Below are 22,230 nucleotides of genomic sequence, written 5' to 3'. Positions count from 1 at the left end.
AATGAAGTTTCAGAATTTTGCATACATAACCCGTGAAAAGAGACTTTCTGTACAAATATTTTATAATTAATATTTGCTTTAAATTTCATCACCAGCTTTGGTGTTCGAACGCTGTAATAGCATGATATATTTAGACAAGTTTATCAAAGTGTAAAAATTTCGGACCCTAACGCCTCTTCTGCATATTGTATATAGGGGCAGAAAGGCATTTGGGATTTGACCAGTGTCTGGTTTAACCAGAAGTGTTACCATAGAAACAGCCATAAATGCTAGCGGTGTCAACAAGCCATTGCCTCAGGTGTTACTGAAAAGCACATTTGTGTAGCAGCATTGTGGATTTATTTCTTTTTCAGACATGGCTCAAGGTTTGCAGCGACCAGTCATAAGGCTGTAAATTCGAATCTGAACTCTTCCAAGCCCCTCTGATGGACCCAAGGTGAACAACGTCCTTAACCCCTGACGAACAACTTAGAATAGACAAAGAAACAATTTTTTTATTGTATTGTATTTGTGAAAAACGCCTGCCTTTTCTTCAAAAAAAGAAAGGTCAATTTATTTGGGGTTTATGAGTCTCTGGCTATTTAAGTAGACAGGATTTTAATAAAGGTGCCTTCGGTTTCTGACAAAAGTAAGTCTGTCAGTTTTGGTAACATTTCTTCTGAAAAGACTGCCAGCAATCTAAAGGAAACTCCACTGCTCGATTATTTGAAATTTGCTTTAAATGAACACTCAGGAAGTCCCAATTTTCTTGGGGTTTGTGGACAATGAAAACAAGTGAGGTTTTAATGAATGTGGTGAGGAGAAACGATGACGTTTTTTTTGGCGTAGTCTTTCCAGGTATGCTTTGGAGCTCTGTTCAAACCACACAGGAAGAAAGGTTTAATGTGAGAAAGGATTTATTTAGAGCCATGTGACCTTGCAGCACCCAGATGCCCAGCCACTAGATTTGCCACTAGATTTGTATACCTGAGGCCATACACAACTCGGGTATACAAATCTGGTGATGCTCAAAACGTTGTGCCGGGTCACTTTTATACTTTACTTAACCCTTACACATATGCCTTTATGCCTTGACCACATCCTGATTTGGCTCAAAAGTTGTGTTCACACTAAATCAAAGCAAACGCAATAAGGAGAAAAACATACCAGACCTTAAAATAACAAAACCCAAATAATGCAAGATAGTGTAAGGATTATATATATATTTAGATATTTTTTAACAAAAATGCACTGGAGCATCAAAACACTAAAAATCACTACTAAACCATAATAATGTGAAACACGCAAGTAAAGAGCAAATGTGTCAACGACTGACGTACTTCTTTGACCCAGAATAATGCTAATGGAGAGAAACAGAATGTGAGAGGTAACTGATCTATTTTTATCACAGTAGTTCCAGTCCTTTCATACCACATCTGTAAAAGGATCTGTAAATATGAGGTGTACAGCCTTGTCTGCAAAAGCATGACATCATTTGCAAAGAAATTTATGAAAACACACAAATATAGATGAAAGATGAAAGTACAGGTTACTATTTAGACCATGAGGTAGTTTGAGAAAAATCAGGCACACAGTACAGTAGGTACAGCAGCACTGATAAAGGGGTGATTAATGAAGGGGTTAAAAGGATCACGGCTAAAGAAATACATCATTTACCATATGCAAAATTACAAGAAGTACAGAAGTTTGGCCAAAAAACAGGTTCCTGGGAGGCCAGAATTTCATCAGCGACACAAAAATGACACAAAGCAAGCAGGCTCTGGCTTACTGAGAAAACTTTCTACCTTGATCATATCTAAACACAAGAAGTGCCGAGATACATGTATTAGTAAAAAAGGGGGATCATATACAAAAATAAAGACAGTTTTTACTCTCATAACTGTGTCCTGTTACTCTCGTAATACAAATTGCTACATGACCTGTAACAGGTCTAGGGCACATTTGTCATGCTTCAGTTACAGTAACTAGAATTTCAATCTAGTTTAATCTCAATTAATCTAGTTGTACAATATTTAACCTGTACAGTAAGCTACATTTTAGGATAAGCAACATTAAAGAAGGGGTTTCCTTTAAGGTTTACCGACATGGGAATGTTTGGATTTTGGGGTTTCCTGATAAAATTATGTTTTGCATCTTAACATATAGAGACTAAATAAAGAGAGGATGATGAGGCAAAGAAAATTGATACGGACATCACACCACCCTGGTGTTGATTATTTTACTAACTTTTTTTATTTTTTATTCCTACATAAAGCAAGACTGTTCTTTCTTCTTATACGTTGCTTGTTAAATTTTAAATGAACCCTCTTCAATCAAAGACATTCAGCTTTTGGGACACAGCCCTGAAAAACACACAAAAAAGCAAGGTCTAATTGTTTTCAGAATGCTGAAATCAAATGCAGTCAAAGCTACTTTCCCAGTAGAACACCTGGCTAGCATTCACATGCCTTCTTTACTCTGTGTGTGTGTGTGTGTGTGTGTGTGTGTGTGTGTGGCTAATCACTTTTGCCTTGTTAGGCATGAAGGGATGGATTTCATTAGCTGCATCTACTTAGGAAAAACTACACAGGAGCTCCATGCAGACGTACACATGTTCCACAGGCCCGACTATTAAAACAATAGTCAGATTCACCATGGCTGCAGAGCCTCCTCCCGGTTTCCTGTGGCCATCTGCTTCTAATGATTAACAGTGTTGGGTTGCACACACTTTTAAGTTCACAATAGGTAAAAGGCAGCATTACATTTTTTAAAATCTAGTTTAAACTGCTTTGAAATTGTTTATTATATCATGTTTTTGTTTTTTTTAATACCCTTAAAATGATGTTCAGACATAGTTCTCATGTTTAAAAAAAACAAAAAAGAAAAAATATCTTTTTACGGACTTCAAAAGACTATACTACTTTTTAATCAATAGGGTTATATTTATGTAGTTATTATTGCCGAGTGTATTTACAGCCCAAAAGATAAATTTCAGTGTGACACCTTATGGTGCCATCAAACTGTCAAACAGGAGCGCTCGACTTAATAGAGCTCCTTACTTGAGCCAGTAACAAGCAAGAATAATGGGCTTAAGTCCAAGGGCAGAATCAGAGACACACTTCTGCTTTCGACGTCCTCCCTCCGGCACTTATAAATCCCTACATGTGAATAGTGCTTACTGTAAGTCCAGACGTCTGTGGCCTGAACACTGCTGTGCACAATTTCAGTGACAACTTGTCGCTACAGTAGCACAGTTCAACTCAGGACAGGGCCTCTGTCTCACAACTAAGCATGTATTAACCATTGTGTAAAATCTGTTGCATTAATCCCATATAAAGGCAGTTTTAAACTTTAATTTTCAACATGTCCCGATCTACAGAGGGTCACTGAACCATCCAATTATAACACAGACACACACACAAAAGATTATTACTACCAAAAAGCTCATAATGGACACTTCCCGACAGTGTTTAACTGATGGCACTTACTGTAGTTGGTTACATAGTAACCCTGTGTAAGGATCTATCCAATTACAGAAACCTTTGTTACAAAAGCACTTTTGTAAGTCACTCTGCATAATAGTGTCTGCCAAATGCCGAAATGTAAATGTACAGATAAATTGCAGTTTCCAAATTGACCCACAGTGCATGGTCTAATCATTATTTAACAGTAAAGCATGTGTACTGTATATAAGAAAACCTGGATTGCAAATTTATGTCTGAACTGAATATATTGCACTAGATCAGTCTCAAGGCAGATGCCAATCCTCTGTCAAGTGACCAAACAGTACACTACATAAGGTGAAAGGAACTATAGTTTTGCACCCAACATAATTATATAAGAGATGCTGAACCCTAAATCACTTTCGAATACTAGAATATAGTAATATAGAGTGCTCTGTGAAGGGTGTGTTAACTATATATAAATGAAATTATAACAGAAAGAATATGGATTTAGGGTGTCATCAAAAACGTGTTTAATAACCCAAAATGTTTTATGTACTTTCGGTTCTTCAAAGTAGCCACGTTGTGCCTTAACAGCTTTGCACACTTTTGGCGTTCTCCGAGTCAGCCTCATGAGATAGTCACCTGGAATGGTTTTCCAACAATCTTGAAGAAGTTCCCAGAGTTGTTGAGTACTTGTTGGCTGCTTTTCCTTCACTCCCCGGTCCAACTCATCCCAAACCATCTCAATTGGATTTACATAGAGCGATTGTAGAATCCAGGTCATCTGATCCACAATCCGAGCATGAAGGCCATGATTCACAGAATCTCCTCTGGACAGTGGAGATTGAAATATACCTGCCTGTATGTGGGCTCTAATCTGAAGTGCTGTAAATCAGCGGTTTCTGAGGCTGGTTATTCTAATAAAATTATACTTTGCAGCAGAGGTAGCGCTTGATCTTACTTTCCTTGGACGATCTTCATGAGAGCTAGTTTCACCGTAGTGTTTGATAGTTTTGGCGAATACATTCAAAGTTCCTGAGAATTTTTTATTGACTCACATTTTTCAAAGTTATGATACAGTAGACTCTCTTTTCTCTTTACATAACTCAGTGTATCTTGCCATGATATGGATTTGTACAGTAGTTGTAGTAGCACTAATAGAGCTAATGACTCTATACACACCCTACACTATGGTTCAAAGCACAACAAAAAGCAAGAAATGTCACAGATTAACTCTTGACAAGGAACACGTCTGAATTAAAATTTAAATTAAATGTAGCTACTTTAGACGATCTAAAAAAAAAAACATGTTGTGGGTTGTTTTGTACATTTCATGTGTTATTTCATACTTTGGATAACTGCAGTATTAATGTACAATATAAAAAAATAATAGGTATACTGTATATACACACACACACACTGTATAATACATAATGTACATCATGACGTGCAATGATATGCAGAGAGACAAACATTGATCGGAAAGTTGAGAGTTCAAGCCCGAGCACTACCACTGCTGTGCTGTTGAGCAAGACCCCTAACCCTCTTTGCTCCAGGCAAGCAGTATGATGGTTGACCCTGTGCGCTTGTGCCCCCATGCTCTGGCCCCAGCTGGTGTACGCAAAGGAAATAACTGTGCTGAACTGTAATGTAAATATTTTCTTTCTTCTTTCTACTGGTTGGACTTGAAATTTTCTTTTATTTTTACCCAGAAGCAATTTACCATATCCGCACTATGCATGGTGTAGATACCCTTATTTCATACATCATGTAGTACTCCTACTGTGTATATGGAATACAGGGACATCTGTGATTCAGATGATGTATAGGCTGTGTGCTAAAAGCAAGCTGCATGTCTTGATAGTAAGCGCTAAGCCTAGTTGATTTCCTTAACCGGACCAAAGTGTCATCGGAAAAATACATCAGGGTGCCTGTGTGTGTTTACGTATGCCTGTTTAAAAACCAAAGGATATGAAACTCTGTCTAAAAGGATTACAGACTATACACCCTCGTTTAACTCACTCTCTCTTTCAGACACACAAATAGGAAAGTCACTCATTAAAGTTAGGCAGGGGCTCTCGCGTGTGAACGCAGGAGGGGAGAGTTCTCCTGCAAACAAGATATTTCATCTCAGTGGGCTTCACCTGGATAAATAAAGCATAAATAAATAAAATAAAGGAAACAAGAAGGCATTAGCTTTCGAGGTCAAATAGGGAGCGAAGTGTCTAGTGTCATGCTAGAGACCTTACTGAGAGCACCCTCTAGTGTGCCCTGGACTGGAGTGTTTCTAGATTTTAAAGCAAGAAAATGATTTATTGTGCAGGACTAGAATGGACCTTTATAATGGGTTGGGAAGATACCGTATGGTTATTGGTTTGTTTGTTTGTAAGTGATATGTCAATCAATATATATATATATACACACACACACAAGTGCATGCTTATTATTATTGAATTGCAGACTCACCTCCTGAGCCATTCATAACAAAAGAAACAGTCAGGATTAGCTTTGAAGAAAAAAATGTTTTTGGAAACATCCCAGGCCTTAGATCACTTTTAAACATCCTCATGGTGGCGTTTCTCCAGCTGGGAGAACCGGAGAAAGGTTTTAGCAATTATATACAATATAAATGTGTCATCACCTCCTCCTGTGATTTGTGATATTTCTTTTATTATTCTTTTTTTTTTTATCTAACCTGTTGGGCTCCAACACTCACTTACCTCCACGGCCTGATTAGAAAGATCTGCTGGAACTTATTCAAGCGCAACAATTGAAACTAATTTCGATTTAAACTGTTTTAAAAGAGGTATTGTTGAGAATTTGATTACAGCTGCTTAGCTCTGTATTCCTCACTATTTTAAATGGAAACCGATGTGATAATATAAAAGGATAATAACTTACTCCACTTTTAGTTCAATAAACAGACTAAGTCTTGAAGGTGCAGGTCATTCATTCAATCCTTTATTCGTTCCTTCATTCTTCGTTTTATTCTGCTTAAAAAGGCATGATGAATCCACAGGATGGGATACAAGTCCACCATAAGACAGGGCAGCATGTATTCATTCACATGCTTATTCACACACAGGGGCAATTTAAAGTTATTAATCCTCTTAGAATATATTTTTATACATGTTCTGATAAAATGAAGGCTTTTGCCCTTGCTTTCCTAACCACCTCCTACTTCTCATAAAAGTTTAAAAATTGAAAATATTTTTGCTTGTTTAATTTAATGCGCTGATACATAAAAACAAACTAAGCTAATATAGTTAAACTATATATTTGTTCTCAATTGAATCATAATTGTTATAAATGTATTTTGCTATTAAAATATTCTGCACTGCTATAGACTGTATATGGGCAGGTGTGCAAGAGAAGGTGCGACCTACCGGTGTGAAAACAAAATGAAATCTGTTGGGATTAAGCATCACAGATGCACTGATAATTGATAACTTGCACTAAAAAAAAAGAAACTGAAGCTAGAGCTGAGCATAGCTGAGGGAGGGGATCCTCATATACATTATGAGGTCACATTAGGGGGAAAACCTAATTCGCTTTTTAAATTTCCAGCTAATACAGAAATGAAATAAGGGTAAAAAGTGTGGAATGTTTTATTTCTCATGTTTTGTTTGTACATCCTGCCTGAATGTCTAAAATAAATTAAAAAGTCATTTTTGCCTAACAGGACACCTTTAAACCCTTACAATGTGAGGATTAGTATTTTATGCATTTTGCTTCATTCTTCTGAAACCACACTAAAGGGGATGCTTAAACTATGTAGGAATAAGAACAATGTATTTAATAAAAAAAAGAATGTATTATGTGATTAAAGGATTGTGTGAGAAAAATAAACTGCAGTTACAATATTCCTGTCATGTGTACTAAATGTTCTCAAAATATAAGCCTTTAAAAATATCAAGCTAAGGACCCCTATTGAGATGACAAAACTGAGTAGAAAGCATACATATAAGCAATTTCACACGAAAGGACATGCTGTTGTAATCAATATCAGCATGTTTAGCACAATAGCATGACTTACAAACATTTGAGTTATGCATTTCCGGAGATACTAACAGCAATTTAAAGGTGCAGACTCGCAAAAGAATAATGTGGAACCAAAACACCAAACCTATGTGTTTGTTTTTTATCTTTAAGTTGTCTTTTTGTGTTAAATGTGTATAAGCCTCATTTGTCAGACTTACAAACAAATCCGACTTAAACTTGTTCATAAGTTGGAGACTTGCTGTACTTATCATCAACAGAATATGATTTCTTTAATTATTTCACCAGTTAATCTTGCTCCGCCAACACATTTCCTTCCTCAACTGGCATAACTAACTAACCGTGACAACGACCGTTAGTGACTGACAGTTAGTGTAATTAACAGGGGTGAAAGTAGTTTTAGTTTTTCAATGCAAGAGTTTTAAAAACATAAAATACAAAAGAAAGGCACACAAACACATCTAGTCTATGTTAGCATGCGAGCTAAAACAATAAGAAAATTAAAAGATGCAGATTGATGATAAGAATGAAACTGTCAATGACTAATTTAATCACCTAAACTACAGAAAAATCCTTAAAAATAGACTGTTAGTTAATAGCTATCTTGTGATCTTTTATAAATAACAAAAGCTTTACAAAACTGTGATGATGTAACTTTCTAACCAAATGCCTTACCTGTTGAGAGAGAAAATTAAAATTATAATAATTATACTAAAAATTATAATAACTCTTTACATTATATAAAAACGTTTCTCCATAAAATTGAATATTACAAACATTCATGCGAACTCTTTATACCAGATTGATGACTTCATGACAAAAAGAGTATTATTTTTATCATTCGTTGTGATAGGTGTGAAAAACTACACGTGCGATGTCCCGGGTTGAACCACACTTATTAACCACAGAGCATTGAGCTTTATCCGACACACTGATGGTCGTGACTTATCACACTTTCCAGTCAGAAATCATTACCTCATGCTAAATTGTCTCAAAAGTCATAACTTTGCAAAATAACTCATTCTATGAGGTGAATGCTTTCTCATTCAAAACACAAACCCAGCCATGACAAGTACATTATGCAGTGTTGTTCAGAAGTGCACATTTCTTTGGCACACACAATGTTTTTTTTTTTATTTTATTTTTTTATAAACACTGTGTTTCAGGTTTAAACTTCTCTTTACGATGCATTTTAATGTAGAAATGAAACCCAGGTAAAGACGAGAGCGCAGTTACAAGAGACCTAAACACAGACTGAAACTGAAGCTGGAGAACAGAGAACATACCATTCCAAAAAAATTACTGGAGCCAGTCATGAGGATTTGCATAAAATGGAGACAATCTAAACTCAACTTGTCACTGGAATCATGGCTGAGAGTGGTAAAGTTAAAGATGAAACGAAAAGGCGCCAGTCTCTTACTGGGGTGTATACACGGTCAGGCTGTCAAAGGTTAGAGTGGGACAAGACATGCTGAGAACATGATCAGAGTGGACACTGGCACTATCACTTGCGGGAATACACCAAATCAGCCCAGTGTGTAAGAAATACACCTGTGCGCGCGCACACACACAAACAAAAAAACACACACAGTCACACACAAACAGAAAAACACATACACAGAAAGAGGAAATGGTGGAGTATTGATTGTTTGCTAGGCTGCTGTTTGGCCAGGCTTCATTAAACCAAGTTTGTTGAATCCACAGGGTCAGTCACACACACACACACACACACACACACACACACACACACACACACACACACAGATCTAATATTTAAGTCTCTGGTGCTTCTCCATGCACCTACTGTACCAATGACCATGAGACCCTCTTGCATGCACACACAAACATACACATATACATATGTGATGGATATCTTTTTTTTTTTACATTTTTTTTACATTTTTATCTATATACACACAAACACATACACACAAAATGAAAGCGAGTGACTACGCACCTTTGTTTGTTTTGCGGCAGGGCCTTTGAATCCACGGCGAACATCTTCGACACAAACACAATGACTGGCGCCGATTCTTCGCTTGAGCACTCCAAAAATGCTGCAAGGAAAGAAACAATAAAGGGATGAAGTTTTACAACACTTAGCGACATTTTTGTGATGATTTTTTCCCTTTTGGCCAATATGACCTGTGTTAAGATTCTAAAGTACCCTAACTGTAGTCTTAAGTCCTTTCTATCGTATTAGCACAGAAATGGTGCTCTTACACATACTGTAGGTCAACTATCCCAGTTTTTTTGGAGAATGTTACAGCCACCAGGTTTGAAAGCAGTGCATATTTTAACAACAATTAAATTCACAAGATAAATAATATGGCAAAGTGCTCGCCCTATCCTTAAGGCAGATCGCTGTTCGATCCCCGGGTGATGCTCGCAGCAAGGGCCTAGAGAGAGCTAATTGGCCGAGCTCTCTCAGCAGGGTGGGATGGGAGGAATTTACTGCTCCCACATTAATTACGGCTCGTCGGCCAATCAGGGGTGTCTATGAGCTCACGCAAGTGCAGGGAGCAGATAGTGCTGGCTGTCCTCCGAGTGTGTTACGCTGCCCCCAACGGTGCATGAGCAAGCAGTTCGAACAGATGCGGTCGGCTGGCGTCGCGTGGTTCGGAGAAAACATGAGATAGTCTTCGGCCTTTTATAATAAGTGATCGTAGTAGCCGATTAGGAAGAAAAACTGTAGATTATCTGATACGGTACAAGGTGAAGAGATTTTACAGATGACTCCTTTTTGTTTTTATTGCCAATTTCCAAACTGTGCCAACTTTTTTGAAATGACGATGTAGTAGTAGAAGTCGCAATGGTAGTGGTACAGTAATAGTCATAGTAATGGTGGTATAGCAGTAGTAGTATTGGTAATAGTGATAGAGTGGAAGTATTAGCTGTATTAATGGTAACAGAGGTAGAAGTAATTAAATTACTCATAGTAGTCTTAAATAAATTGACATCAATCTTTTTTTATAGATTTTTTCATCAATTATCATTTTTGATCTACTTACAGTATTATTTGAAACCTTTTCTATCTTTTAGGACCAAATGAACATAATTACACAATCCTTCATGTTGCAGCACTAATTTCCAACTGCGTGGAATTACACAAATCTGTTTATTCCACTGACACCAGCATTTAAAACGTTATCGGATATCTTTTGGCACCCTGCATCTCCTCCTCACTCAGATAAACACTCTAGAAGCACATGTCAGTATCATTTAACTTTCCATCCACCAAAGGCCTTTTACTGAGACACAGAAGTGGTGCTGACGCCTAACAAAATAACACGCCTGACAGGAATATAAAAGTCTTCATAAAAGAGGAACATGACAGCAGGTCACTGCCGCAGAGCTGCTAAAAGCCCAGAGTCTGGAGTATAAACGCCGGGGGGACTTTCTTTATACCGCACAGTGAATAAACGACACGGGCACACAATGCACATCATTCAGACAGGTGTGTTGCTCAACTTTAGAAGTATGAACAGAGTGTGTGTGTGTGTGTGTGTGTGTGAGAGAGAGAGAGAGAGAGAGAGAGAGAGACCTTGAAACAAATGTAGAATATACCAATTTAAAAGTAAAACATTCTGTTTCATGCAGTCTTTTTCTCTCTTACACTTTTCTTTTTTTAATGTCTTTTTCCTTTCTTTTTTCTTAGTTTTTCTTTTTCCAGTTTTTTTCTTTAAACATCCTTTTCTTTTTTGTTTCAATTTTTTTCCTTCCTCCTATTTTTCAATTTTTTTTTTACCAATTCTTTCAATCTTTTTTTTCTTTCTTGCTGTTTCAAATTTTCCTTTTTTTATCGTCTTTTTTTATTTTTTATTTAAATTCTTCATCTTTTTTCCTTCTATCAATGTCTTTATTTCTTTTTCTTACCATTATTTTTTTTCTTTTTTCTTTCAATGTCTTTTCCTCTTTTCCTGTCCTTTATACTTCTTGTAACTTTTCTTCTTTTTTCTTCTTTCCCTTTCTTTTCTTTTTTATCAGGTACTACAATGCACTGTGTAATAGAATACACAAGATGGTGATGTGTTTATAAAAAGTCTAAATCCACACACACACATGCGTCTCATCACCCTGTGACTTCACAGTCACTCAGTCACTTCTTCTCCCTCCGTCACCCTGATAAACATCTTTACCTGTGCTCTGTATTTACAAACATTCACTTACCTGTGAATATAATATCTCAGTTATGAAATCTAAATTTGGAAATTTTCTCTCCATCCGTTAGAGACCACTGACCCACCTGCATTCCTCATCACCCTTGCACGTGATGAGACCCTTGTCTCATTCTCACTCACCTTGTTTCAGCTGCTGTGTTTTTTCGGGCAGGGAGTCGAACCTGCGTGTACCCACGCTCATCAGCTTCTCCACCCTCTCCGAGATCACCTCAGTGGGAGCTGGCAACTTCTCACACACCATCGCTGAGACATATGGTTAAAAACCAATACACATTCTGCTACAGAATCACATCCCACACACACCCACGCACGCCCACACACACACACTACACTGTCAGTGCAGCTGGGAATGATTGGAAAAGCTGCTGGTGTAAAGAGCACAGAGAGCACCTGTTGCCTGTATGCAGGCCCTCAGTGTGTGAGGGTGATAATTACACAACTTGTGTGAGGCAGGTGCTCAGAAGGTGTACCAGGAAAAACCTTTCAAAAGTCTGCAAGTTGTTCACAAAAACTTCTGCTAACATATCATTGACTTTTCTGCACTGAAATCCAGTCTTTGCCTTTTTCCACAACTGCACCCAATATATTTAATTCCTCTCCTACCACAGCAACATTAATTAAAGAATTATACTTTATATATTTTAACCACAGATATTTCTACTGCTATAGAACCAAAACACAAAAGTATGTACAAAATTGTTCCTTTCTTTTCTCATCCCACATAGCTCCTTAAGAGACATAAAAAAACCACAATTATTTATCTATAACTAACTATCTCCTATATACACATACACACACACTGTATATACTGTACACACAGGGCCGTGCAAAAGTATTCCAACTCCTTGAACGTTTCCACATTTTGTTATGTTACAACCACAAGCATAAAGGTATTTTATCATACATTTATCATCTGACTGTATTAGGGTTTAAGGTCATTGACCTGCTGGAAGGTGAACCTCCACCCCAGTCTTAAGTCTTTTGAAGACTAACAGGTTTTCTTCTAAGATTGCCCTGTATTTGGCTCAATCATCTGCCCATCAACTCTGACCAGCCTTCCCTGCCCCTGCTGAAGGGACATCCCCACAACATGATTCTGTCACAAACTGCAGATGGGACTTCTTATGGCTTTCTTTCAACTATGGATTTCTTCTTGCCACTCTTCCATTAGGGCCAGATTTGTGGATGGCATGACTAATAGTTTTCCTGTGGACAGATTCTCCCATCTGAGCTGTGGATCTCTGCAGCTCCTCTAGAGTTACCATGGGCCTCTTGGTTGCTTCCCTGATTAATTATTTTTTTGCCTGGCCTGTCAGTCTAGGTGGACGGCCGTATCTTGGAAGGTTTGCAGTTTTGCCATACTCTTCCCGGAGGAAACCCACAAAGAATGGGGAGAACGTGCAAATTCCATGCACACAGAGACAATAATCGAGTCTAGACAGGAATCGAACCCGGACCCTGGAGGTGCAAGGCGACAGTGCTAACCACTACACCACCATGCCGCCATGTATACACACATGTATACATCTATATACCTGTTTTAACTTTACCTTTCTTCATTTTTTTTCTTTTTATTTGATCCTCGTGCTTTTTAATCCACATCTTCCTCACTTTAATTCTGTTCCTCTTTTTACATTCCATTTTATGCTTTCTTCTACTCCTGTCCCTCTCTTTTACTCAGAACTTCACCTACTCTTTTATTCACCTGTTTTAATGTTTTTTTTATTTTATTTATTGCACTTTTATCCTTATTTTCTTTCAAACAAAAACTTTTATTTTTTTTTCTGCTTTTTTAAATAAAAAATTACAATTATCTTTCATTATTTGTTCCTCTCAATTTTCTCTCTTTGCTCTTTTGGCAGTTTGTCCTGTCTTTCATTTACAACATTCTTTCTTTTCACTTTTTTTATTTGTAGCATTTATTCACATTTTGTTTTCTTGCTTTTTTATCCATACCTTTAACTATCTATCATCCTTTCCTTCTTTTTTGTTAGTCCTTTTACATGCGTTTTTACTGCTTTATTCGCAACATTCAAAAGATTTTTTTTCTTTCTGACTCAGTACCCTAATTTAAAATAAATACAGAAATAAATAAAGACTATATATATATATATATATATATATATATATATATATATATATATATATAAAAATTAGTAATATTGATGCAATAAATAATTTTGGCGAAATAATTGGCAGATAAAAAAGAAAGCTGGTTAAGTAATTGGTAGTAAACTAGCTTGCAGTTGGTACATGCTGACACGAGTAAAAAATAAATAAATAAATAAATATATAATTTTTAGCAGTTGCATTAGAAACGTGGCATTCTCCTACTCACTATAGCCAAAAAAATAGCGATGATGGATAAAGAACAGCTAGCTGTTGAAGTACTATGGAAAAGGATACAGAGCACAGCCCGAGACAAAGGCAACCACTGACTGCAGATGGCACTCAGGAGCACCTTCGGGTCAGAGTGACGAAGGTCACGGGCCATGACCTTTAACCCCAATGAAGCCACCATCTTCTCCACCTTTTCTTTGTCTCTAAATGAAAACAGTATTGACAAAACTAATAAATACTCCTGGGACTGGCAGATATTGATACCAGTTAATACTCAATGAAAAGTCATAGTTTACTGAATGGTTCACTGTAATAGGTTCAGATTGGAGTTTGCATAAATAACGGAAAATCGGTCAAACACATAACTTAAGATTTTCAGCACATGGCTGAGTAAAGAGTAAGCACATATAAAGCTTGTTTGAAGTTTTAACAATACTGTGATTTGGCTTGTTACCTTCTGATGACCACAGCGTCGTATAAACTCCAGATATTGTCCAGGACCAGCTGGACAAAAAGCGGCTTTTTTCCTTTGGACTGGAAAAAGAGAGAGAGAGAGAGGCATGCAAATCAGCAGATCATTATGAGGTTAAGTTATTGTTTTTTTTACATCTGACGCAATGTCTGAATCAGCCATCTCTGATGACTGATTTAGTAGTGGCATGCATTATGTAAACACATCAAAAGCATTCACTGATAATCTACAAGAATATAATAAAAACCTTAATTATTGTGATGCCACACATTCAAACACTAAGGTATATTAAACTGCTGCATTTTACACAAAACTAAAATGTTCCTATTTAATTTTTTACTCTAACCACCAGATTATCAAGTGTCCATAATTCAAAAAGAGGTTGAGTATTACTCAAGAAACAGGGCAAACTTGAGAAGAAAAGGTCTGCTTGTTAACCCAATGATTGTGAAGAATTAAGAAGTATCCCGTGGTTTTAAACACCTGTTTTCACAAACTCAATTTAAATTCATTAAGCTTTAAAATTAATTTGCATTGACAACAATGCTGTTAAATTTACCAAAACTGACAGGTCAGAAGGGACTGATTTATTTTTCTATAACAGAATGGCTCAGACAACAGTGCTGCTTACAATACATTACATGATGATAACTTTATGATATTTTACATTATATTTAAATTCTAATTTTATTTGTCACGTACACAACCATACACAGTATAATATGCAGTGATAGTTCATGACCTAAAATGAAAGAATAGGATAGAATAAGTAGATAAAAAAGTTTACAGTAATAATTATATAATAAAAAAAAAATTAAAACATCCAAGTATAAATAACAAATGGGTCAAATATTGTTTCATAAAACCATATTTTCTGTTTTTTGGCAAGGGTCAAAGGTGTCAGAGCTTGTTAATGGTTAGTAGTTGTCTATCCCTGCATGTTCGCGTAACACTATTTTACAACCAGTCTAAAAAACAATCAATTAAAAAAAAAATGTGATTATATATGTATAAAAATATGCTCCAATTATTAGCCGACCACTTTAGGTGAGTCGGCCTCGGCTATAGTCTGACATTCCCATTTTGTAGAGTGTTGCACATCATGGAACTCTTTTCTTGTGAATTGCCAATTTAAACCAACCTGGCCATTTTCCACTCACCATTATGAACAAATTTCCTCTATAAGCCCTCCTCACAGTGTAACCGCTATCTGCTCTGGTTCAATAATGCAAATGCAGCTTTAAATTCATCTCTCTGCGTCCCTTGCCGCTGGGAGACAAAATGCCTTAAAACAGCAGCCTAAGCCCTTAAGATCAATGCACTTAACTAGAGGTCAAACGATCTGCCTGCATAATGATGCAGAAAACATCATGTGGCCTTCGGAGCAGAATGACCAGACAGATTGATCGGTCTGGGAGAAACGACATCAGACTGATTAGTCTCTGGGTTCTGCTCGGCGTGTTTTCACAAATCATTTATTAAACCCCACTCACTTATCTGGTTAATTGTAGTTTAAACTTTTAATGAAGAACAGACTGAACACCAGCCACTGCTTCATTATTCACATTTATTTGAAATTTCGAAAAAAATTAAAAAATGTAACTTGTCATGTTACTTAAGAAACTGTACACGGACTGTACAGAAAACCTTCCCATGTTGCAGATGAGACCCAGGCGATTCCTTCCACTACAGGAATACTCAGTAAATGCATCCATAAAGAATTTTACCACGTTAATGATTATACATCGTCCTCCACACAACTCTCTATACTGTTAAAAAAAAAAAAAAAAACGCACTGCATGGCCAAAATTTCAGAAGGGTCAAATTTTTGGGCTGCATTAAGCAAAGAAAACAACCAGGGAGATTTGAAAGGACTGAAACTGGGTTAAAAACCCTTCAATGGGTCATTTTAACCTGGAATTGTAGTGCTGAACTGTGGAAGAGATGTAATCAATAATAAAAAATGAAAAAAAAAACATGAATGAATCTTAAAAAATGAATAGTAAAAACCATAGCAAAGTTTTACGGTGAAAGTAAGAGAATTAGAGTCATTAGAACTTTCACGACTGGGACTAAACAGAAGTTTGAACTACTTGCCAGTGAGACTAATAAAAAAATAAAAAATAAATAAATAAATGAATAAGGCTTCAATTCGTTAACAGGCATAAAAGGTCTAATCAATCCGGATTGACCCTATTCCAGAGTGATGTGTTCATCGGGGTTAAAAGGGCAGCACATCAAGCAATGCACCAATCCTGTATATTGCCCAGTATACCAGCCTCTAGAGTTCAGTTGGTCAGGTCTAGACACAGAAACATTATGTGGCAATAAAATATAGTCAGCTTTTTCTTTCCTGGTGGGACGGGCATATTCCAGGACACTGCAAAAGTGTGGTTCTGGGAGCATAAAAAAAAATCATATTCACATCTAACCTGGCCACCACATTGTGTGCTGTAATCAAAGCTAAAGGTGTCTGAATAGAATCTTACAGTGTTTGACTTTTTCCCAGGCAGTGTATTAGTTCACATGCACTAACATTCCCCCACGACCTATCTTGCAAAACATCTGACTAATCAGAAAAACATAATTAGCAAACCAATTTGTCACCAAATTAACCAATGCTCTTCTTCGATCAACCTGTGCATCTGTAACTATGTTAAAAGCTCACACTCGATTCAATCTCAAAATAAGGCACCGTTTTAAGCATCAGATCAAATGTGAATAAGACAAAAAAAAAAAAAAAAAAACATGGAGAAATATGCCTTGAATGTCACTACTGGAGTTAGTGCAGATGCTCAGCTAAGTGGTGATCTGTGTCCAGGTCTATTATCTCTGCTTCATTTAGCCCTATGGCTTGAGCTGGATGATAATGAGCCCTTCATTGCACATGTGTGTGTGTCCTCTCAAGGCTGTATAGTGCAGTTTTAGGAGGAAAAAAGTGTTGTCCATTAACATAACTGAGTCTGGACAGCGAGATGAGTGAACATCCTAAATGGTACTTGAAAAGCAAGATGGCTAAACTGGATTGTTACTTTCACAACACACTTTAGAGCACTTATCACATACGTACACATGACACACTTTAGACCACTTATCACTCACTCACACACACACATACACACAGTGTGGGTAATATGAGTTCATACTCATAGCACCATATTTTCTACTATCCACTTGAGAACATGATATAACAAAGAAATAATAAATAAATTAGACTTAATGTTGGATTTGACCATTTTTATAATTATATTATTATTATATTATTATCCTACATTTTGAGTCAAGTCAGGTCAAGTCAGATTTATTTTTAATAATTTAATCATACCTTGATTGATGGAATATTTTTAAATAATAATTTAGAGAAAACTAACATTTCATTGGCATTTCATTTTATTATTATTTTTTTCAGTCAGTGTTACTTTTTTTAGCTTATGTTTTTTAGCAAGTGCTTGTGTTAAAGGCAGTTTTCTCGTACATTGGTTCCCAAAACACAGAAAGATTAAAATTGGGTCGCAATTGCTGCAAATTATGAGTGCAGTACACCATTCAGACACACGGGGGAGCTAGATAGAGATGATCAGATTGTCTGTGAACTAAATTTAAGTTTTATTGTTGAAGTAACATGTTTTTTTCTTTATGTTTTTATGCATATGAAGTTCTGATTTATCATCTGTAGTAGTGCTGCATAATCAATTATAAAAGTTGCACCTGCGCTACTATGCAATTTAAACAATTTCCCTCTGGGATTAATAAAGTTCTTTGAATCTTGAATCTACTTACTCGTAACCAGCTGCAATTTATTAGATGCAAGATAGATATATTCGTAAGTTTTTGCAGAGTTGATCAGTGATTTAATTATTGCTTTTTTTTAATAATTTTGAGATAATAAATTAATGTTAGAATAAATCCTTTTGATGAGGGTGGCACTGTGGCATAGTGGTTGGCACTGTGGCACCTCCAGGGTAGAGGGTTCAATTCTCGCCTCGCGTCTGGAGGTTGCATGTTCTTCCCGAGCTTGATGGGTTTCCTCCAGGTTTGCCGGGTTAAGTTAACTGGCATTTCCAAATGCATGTGTGTCTGTGTGTGAGTGTGTGCGCATGCATAAGGCATGTTTTAAATAGATAAAAATAATCAGTAACATTTATTCATTTATATTTATGCATTTATAGACCTCTCTCATGACTTAGAAATAAGACCCATTGTCACTTTTTAAACAGTGGGTTCCTAGAAAAAAAACTTTGGGAAACACTGATCTAAACACTATTTAAAAACACCCTTTCAGCGTATTAGCAAATACATCTGACACTCAGGCACTGACAAAAATTTACTGTACCTGCGCTCCCTTCATGATCTTTTTGGCCTTGATGTTTAGGTAGTAGTCTCCCCACAGAGTCTTCTGTAAAAGCTCGTAGCGAATCCCCATCTTCTGGCTGTAGATCTGGGCAAACTGATGGACACTAGAATAACAAAATGTGAATTTACTAAGTAACATATTACATAAATTTTAATCATAATATAAAAAAATAACGGTTTGTACAGTTTGTACAACAGTACGAGTTCTAAGATAAATGGCAGTGACTATATTAATTTCCATACTCGATAAATACATGCATTAACCATAGTGCAGCCTCTTCTGCAACAGATCACGTATTAGCCATCTGAACCGTAAGCTCTGTGTGCTTACTAAAGTACACAATTCAATAAAATTTTATTTGTATAGCGCTTTTAACAATTGACATTGTCGCAAAGCAGCTTTCCACAATTCAAAGAATTATTTAAGTTTGTATGAGATCTAAACGTGTATGAATCAAAATGATAAGACTGTCCTTAATGAGCAAGCCGAGGACGACGGCGACAGTGGCAAGGAAAAACTCCCTGAGATAGTAATAGAAAGAAACCTTGAGGGGAACCAGACTCAACAGGGAACCCATCCTAATTTGGGTGAAATCGATAGCAGGGATGGATCTGCATCATACTGTGTGAGACTGGAAGTTTAGTATAACAGGAGGTGTGTTCAAGTTAAAATTGAGTCCAGTTCGTTATTGGAGGCTCAGGTAGACTGTACAGTAGGAAACTCCAGTCCAGAAGTATTAAGTATCCCAAGTACTCAGAGAACAGCTGTCTGCATGAGCCAAGGACAGAACCGTCTTTGTGGAAAAGTGGAACCGTCCCCAGTCACGCCTTCCTGGCAGACCACACGGGGCATCCATGCGACGAGATCGCCAACCAGAAGCAGAACACTAAAACGAGTCAGACAGCTCCAGGGGGCAGAGGGGGTCTGGATCACTGGCAAATCAGGAGCGACGTGTGTTCACATTATACAATGTATAATGTGAATGTATATTTAGTGCAGAGTGCAAGCAGGGACTGCTCCAGGACTAACTATGACAGCATAACTAAAAGGGAGAGCCAGAAGGAAACACAGACATGAGGGCTCCCTGAGATGTAAAGTGACCATTCACTTCATCGCCAACAAACCTGAGTGATCAATGAGACTGGGGAAGACAGCATCTAAACATACCAGTTCACCATAATACTCTACGTCTATTAGGCCCCCAGATCTGCTCTTTTACGTAAGGCAAATATATTTACAAAAATGCTTATTTACAAAAAATCTATTTACAAAATTGCTTAAATAAATAGGTTTTTAGCCTAGGCTTAAACACTAAGACTGTGTCAAAGTCCCAAACATTAAGTGTAAGACTATACCATAACTTTGGGGCTTTGGAAGAAAAAGCTCTGCCCCCTGCTGTAGTTTTCATAATACGTGGTACTGACAAGCAGCCTGCATCCTTTGATCGAAGTAGGCGTGGCGAATCGTAAGACACAAGCGGTTTACTCAGATACTGCGGTGCGAGACCATTTAATGCTTTATCTGTCAACAGTAGTATTTTAAAATCAATGCGAAATTTCGTAGGGAGCCAATGCAGTGTGGATAAGATAGGGGTGATGTGCTCGTATTTTCTGGTTCTAGTGAGGACTCCCGTTGCTGCATTCTGATCTAACTGAAGCTTGTTCCCCAGCTCAAGCTCATGATCTATAATCACACAGAGGTCTTTCCCTGTTGCACTTGATGGAACAGAAAGGCCATTTAAAGTTACAGTGTGATCAGAAAGCTTGCTTCTAGCTGCTTGTGGTCCTGTGACTAGAATTTATGTTTTATTAGGATTAAGCAGAAAGAAGTTAATTAACATCCAAACTCCTATGTCCTGCACACATTGCTCAACTTTAGTAAGCTGGTTTTTCTGAGATGTATATGAACTGTGTGTCATCAGCATAACAATGAAAACTAATACCATGCTTACAAATTATGTTGCCCAGAGAAAGCATGTAAAGACAAAAAAAAGCAGTGGGCCTAAAACTGAACACTGTGGAACACCAAAATCCACTAGAGAACATGCAGAATGGTCACTATTTAAATCTACAAACTGATAACAATCAGTCAAATAGGATCTGAATCACGAGAGGGCAGTTTCCTTAATTCCTACTACATTTTCTAATAATCAATAGTGTCAAAAGCTGCACTGAGGTCGAGTAACACAAGTAACATGCAACCCTGATCAGAGGCCAATACTACTTTAATGAGTGCTGTCTCTGAGCTGTGATGAGGCCTAAATCCTGACTGATACAGTTAGTTTATGCCATTCCTATGTAGATATGAACATAGGTGCTGTGCTAATATCTTTTACAGAATCTTAGAGATAAAAGGAAGGAATGATATCAGCCTGTAGTTGGACAGATGACAAGGGTCGAGGTCAGGTTTCTCAATTAGCGGTTTAATAACTGCTAATTTAAAGGATTTTGAAACATATCCACTTATGAGTGAAAAGTTCATTATTTTCATCAGGGGTTCTGTTATTGCTAGTACTATCTGCTTGAGAAAACGTGTCGGAATGGGATCTAATACACAGGTTGACGATTTTGATGAAGGGATAAGTGAAATTAGTTCACTCTCTTCAAGGGGAGTAAAGTATTCTAGATTCTGATGCGGTGTAGTTAGTTTATCATCTGCATAACTTAAATTGTTTGGTTTCAAAGCCTGAATGTTTTGCCTAATATTTATGATTTTGTTATTGAAAAAGGTCATGAAGTCCTCACTACTGTATGTTGTTGTTGTGGAGATTTCTGCAATGGTCTTGTTTCTAGTTAATTTAGCAACGGTAATTAAATAAAAATCTAGGATTATTTTTGTTATTTTCAATAAAAGTGGAGAGATACAATGATCTAGCATCACTGAGAGCTTTTTTATAGTTCAGGATGCTCTCCTTACATACTATTTGGAATACTAGCAATTTAGTTTGACACTATTCACGTTCTAATTTTCGAGCGGTCTGTTTTAAAGTGCGTGTATGGTCATTATACCGGGGAGCGAGTTTTTTATCTCTAATCTTTTTTTTTTTTAAACTAGACCAACATTATCTAAGATATAACTTAACGTCGACTCTAAATATTCAGTCGCCAGATCGAGTGCTGTGGAGTCAGATGCCGATCCAATCAAAGTTGATAACTATGGAAGATTATTAATAAAGCTCTGTGTGGTATTTGATGTGAATGTACGTTTAATGTGGTAGCGCGGTGCTGTGCGTACATTATCACTATGAGACACTTTAATTGAGACAAGATAGTGATCTGAGATAGATTCAGACTGTGGAATTATAATTATATTTCTTATACTTAATCCGAAGGATAATATTAAATCTTAAGTGTAACCTGTTTTATGAGAGGTTCCTACTACACACTGATTTACTCCTCCTGAGTCCAGTATGGACATAAATGCTGGTCTCAGAGGGTCTTCTGGATTCTCAAATTGAAT

The 22,230-nt window shown here is 37.0% G+C and overlaps 1 protein-coding gene across 2 annotated transcripts in view; it reads right to left on the bottom strand.

The window, feature by feature from the left end:
* The window catches only part of efl1 (elongation factor like GTPase 1), a 157,753-nt gene that overhangs the window by 124,083 nt on the left and 11,440 nt on the right, over positions 1–22,230 (bottom strand). For both annotated transcript variants that reach the window (XM_053513061.1, XM_053513060.1), the window contains exons 8-12: positions 18,751–18,874; positions 14,400–14,479; positions 14,012–14,148; positions 11,726–11,848; positions 9,382–9,481 (exon numbers count right to left, since the gene is read on the bottom strand). In XM_053513061.1, the coding sequence (XP_053369036.1) occupies positions 9,382–9,481; positions 11,726–11,848; positions 14,012–14,148; positions 14,400–14,479; positions 18,751–18,874 (564 nt within the window). The remainder of the gene's footprint in view (positions 1–9,381; positions 9,482–11,725; positions 11,849–14,011; positions 14,149–14,399; positions 14,480–18,750; positions 18,875–22,230) is intronic.

The sequence above is a fragment of the Clarias gariepinus genome, chromosome 15 (assembly GCF_024256425.1).
Source record: "Clarias gariepinus isolate MV-2021 ecotype Netherlands chromosome 15, CGAR_prim_01v2, whole genome shotgun sequence".
NCBI lineage: Eukaryota > Metazoa > Chordata > Actinopteri > Siluriformes > Clariidae > Clarias > Clarias gariepinus.
Note: the sequence above shows the minus strand (reverse complement) of the source record. Positions and strands in the feature narration are given on the sequence as shown.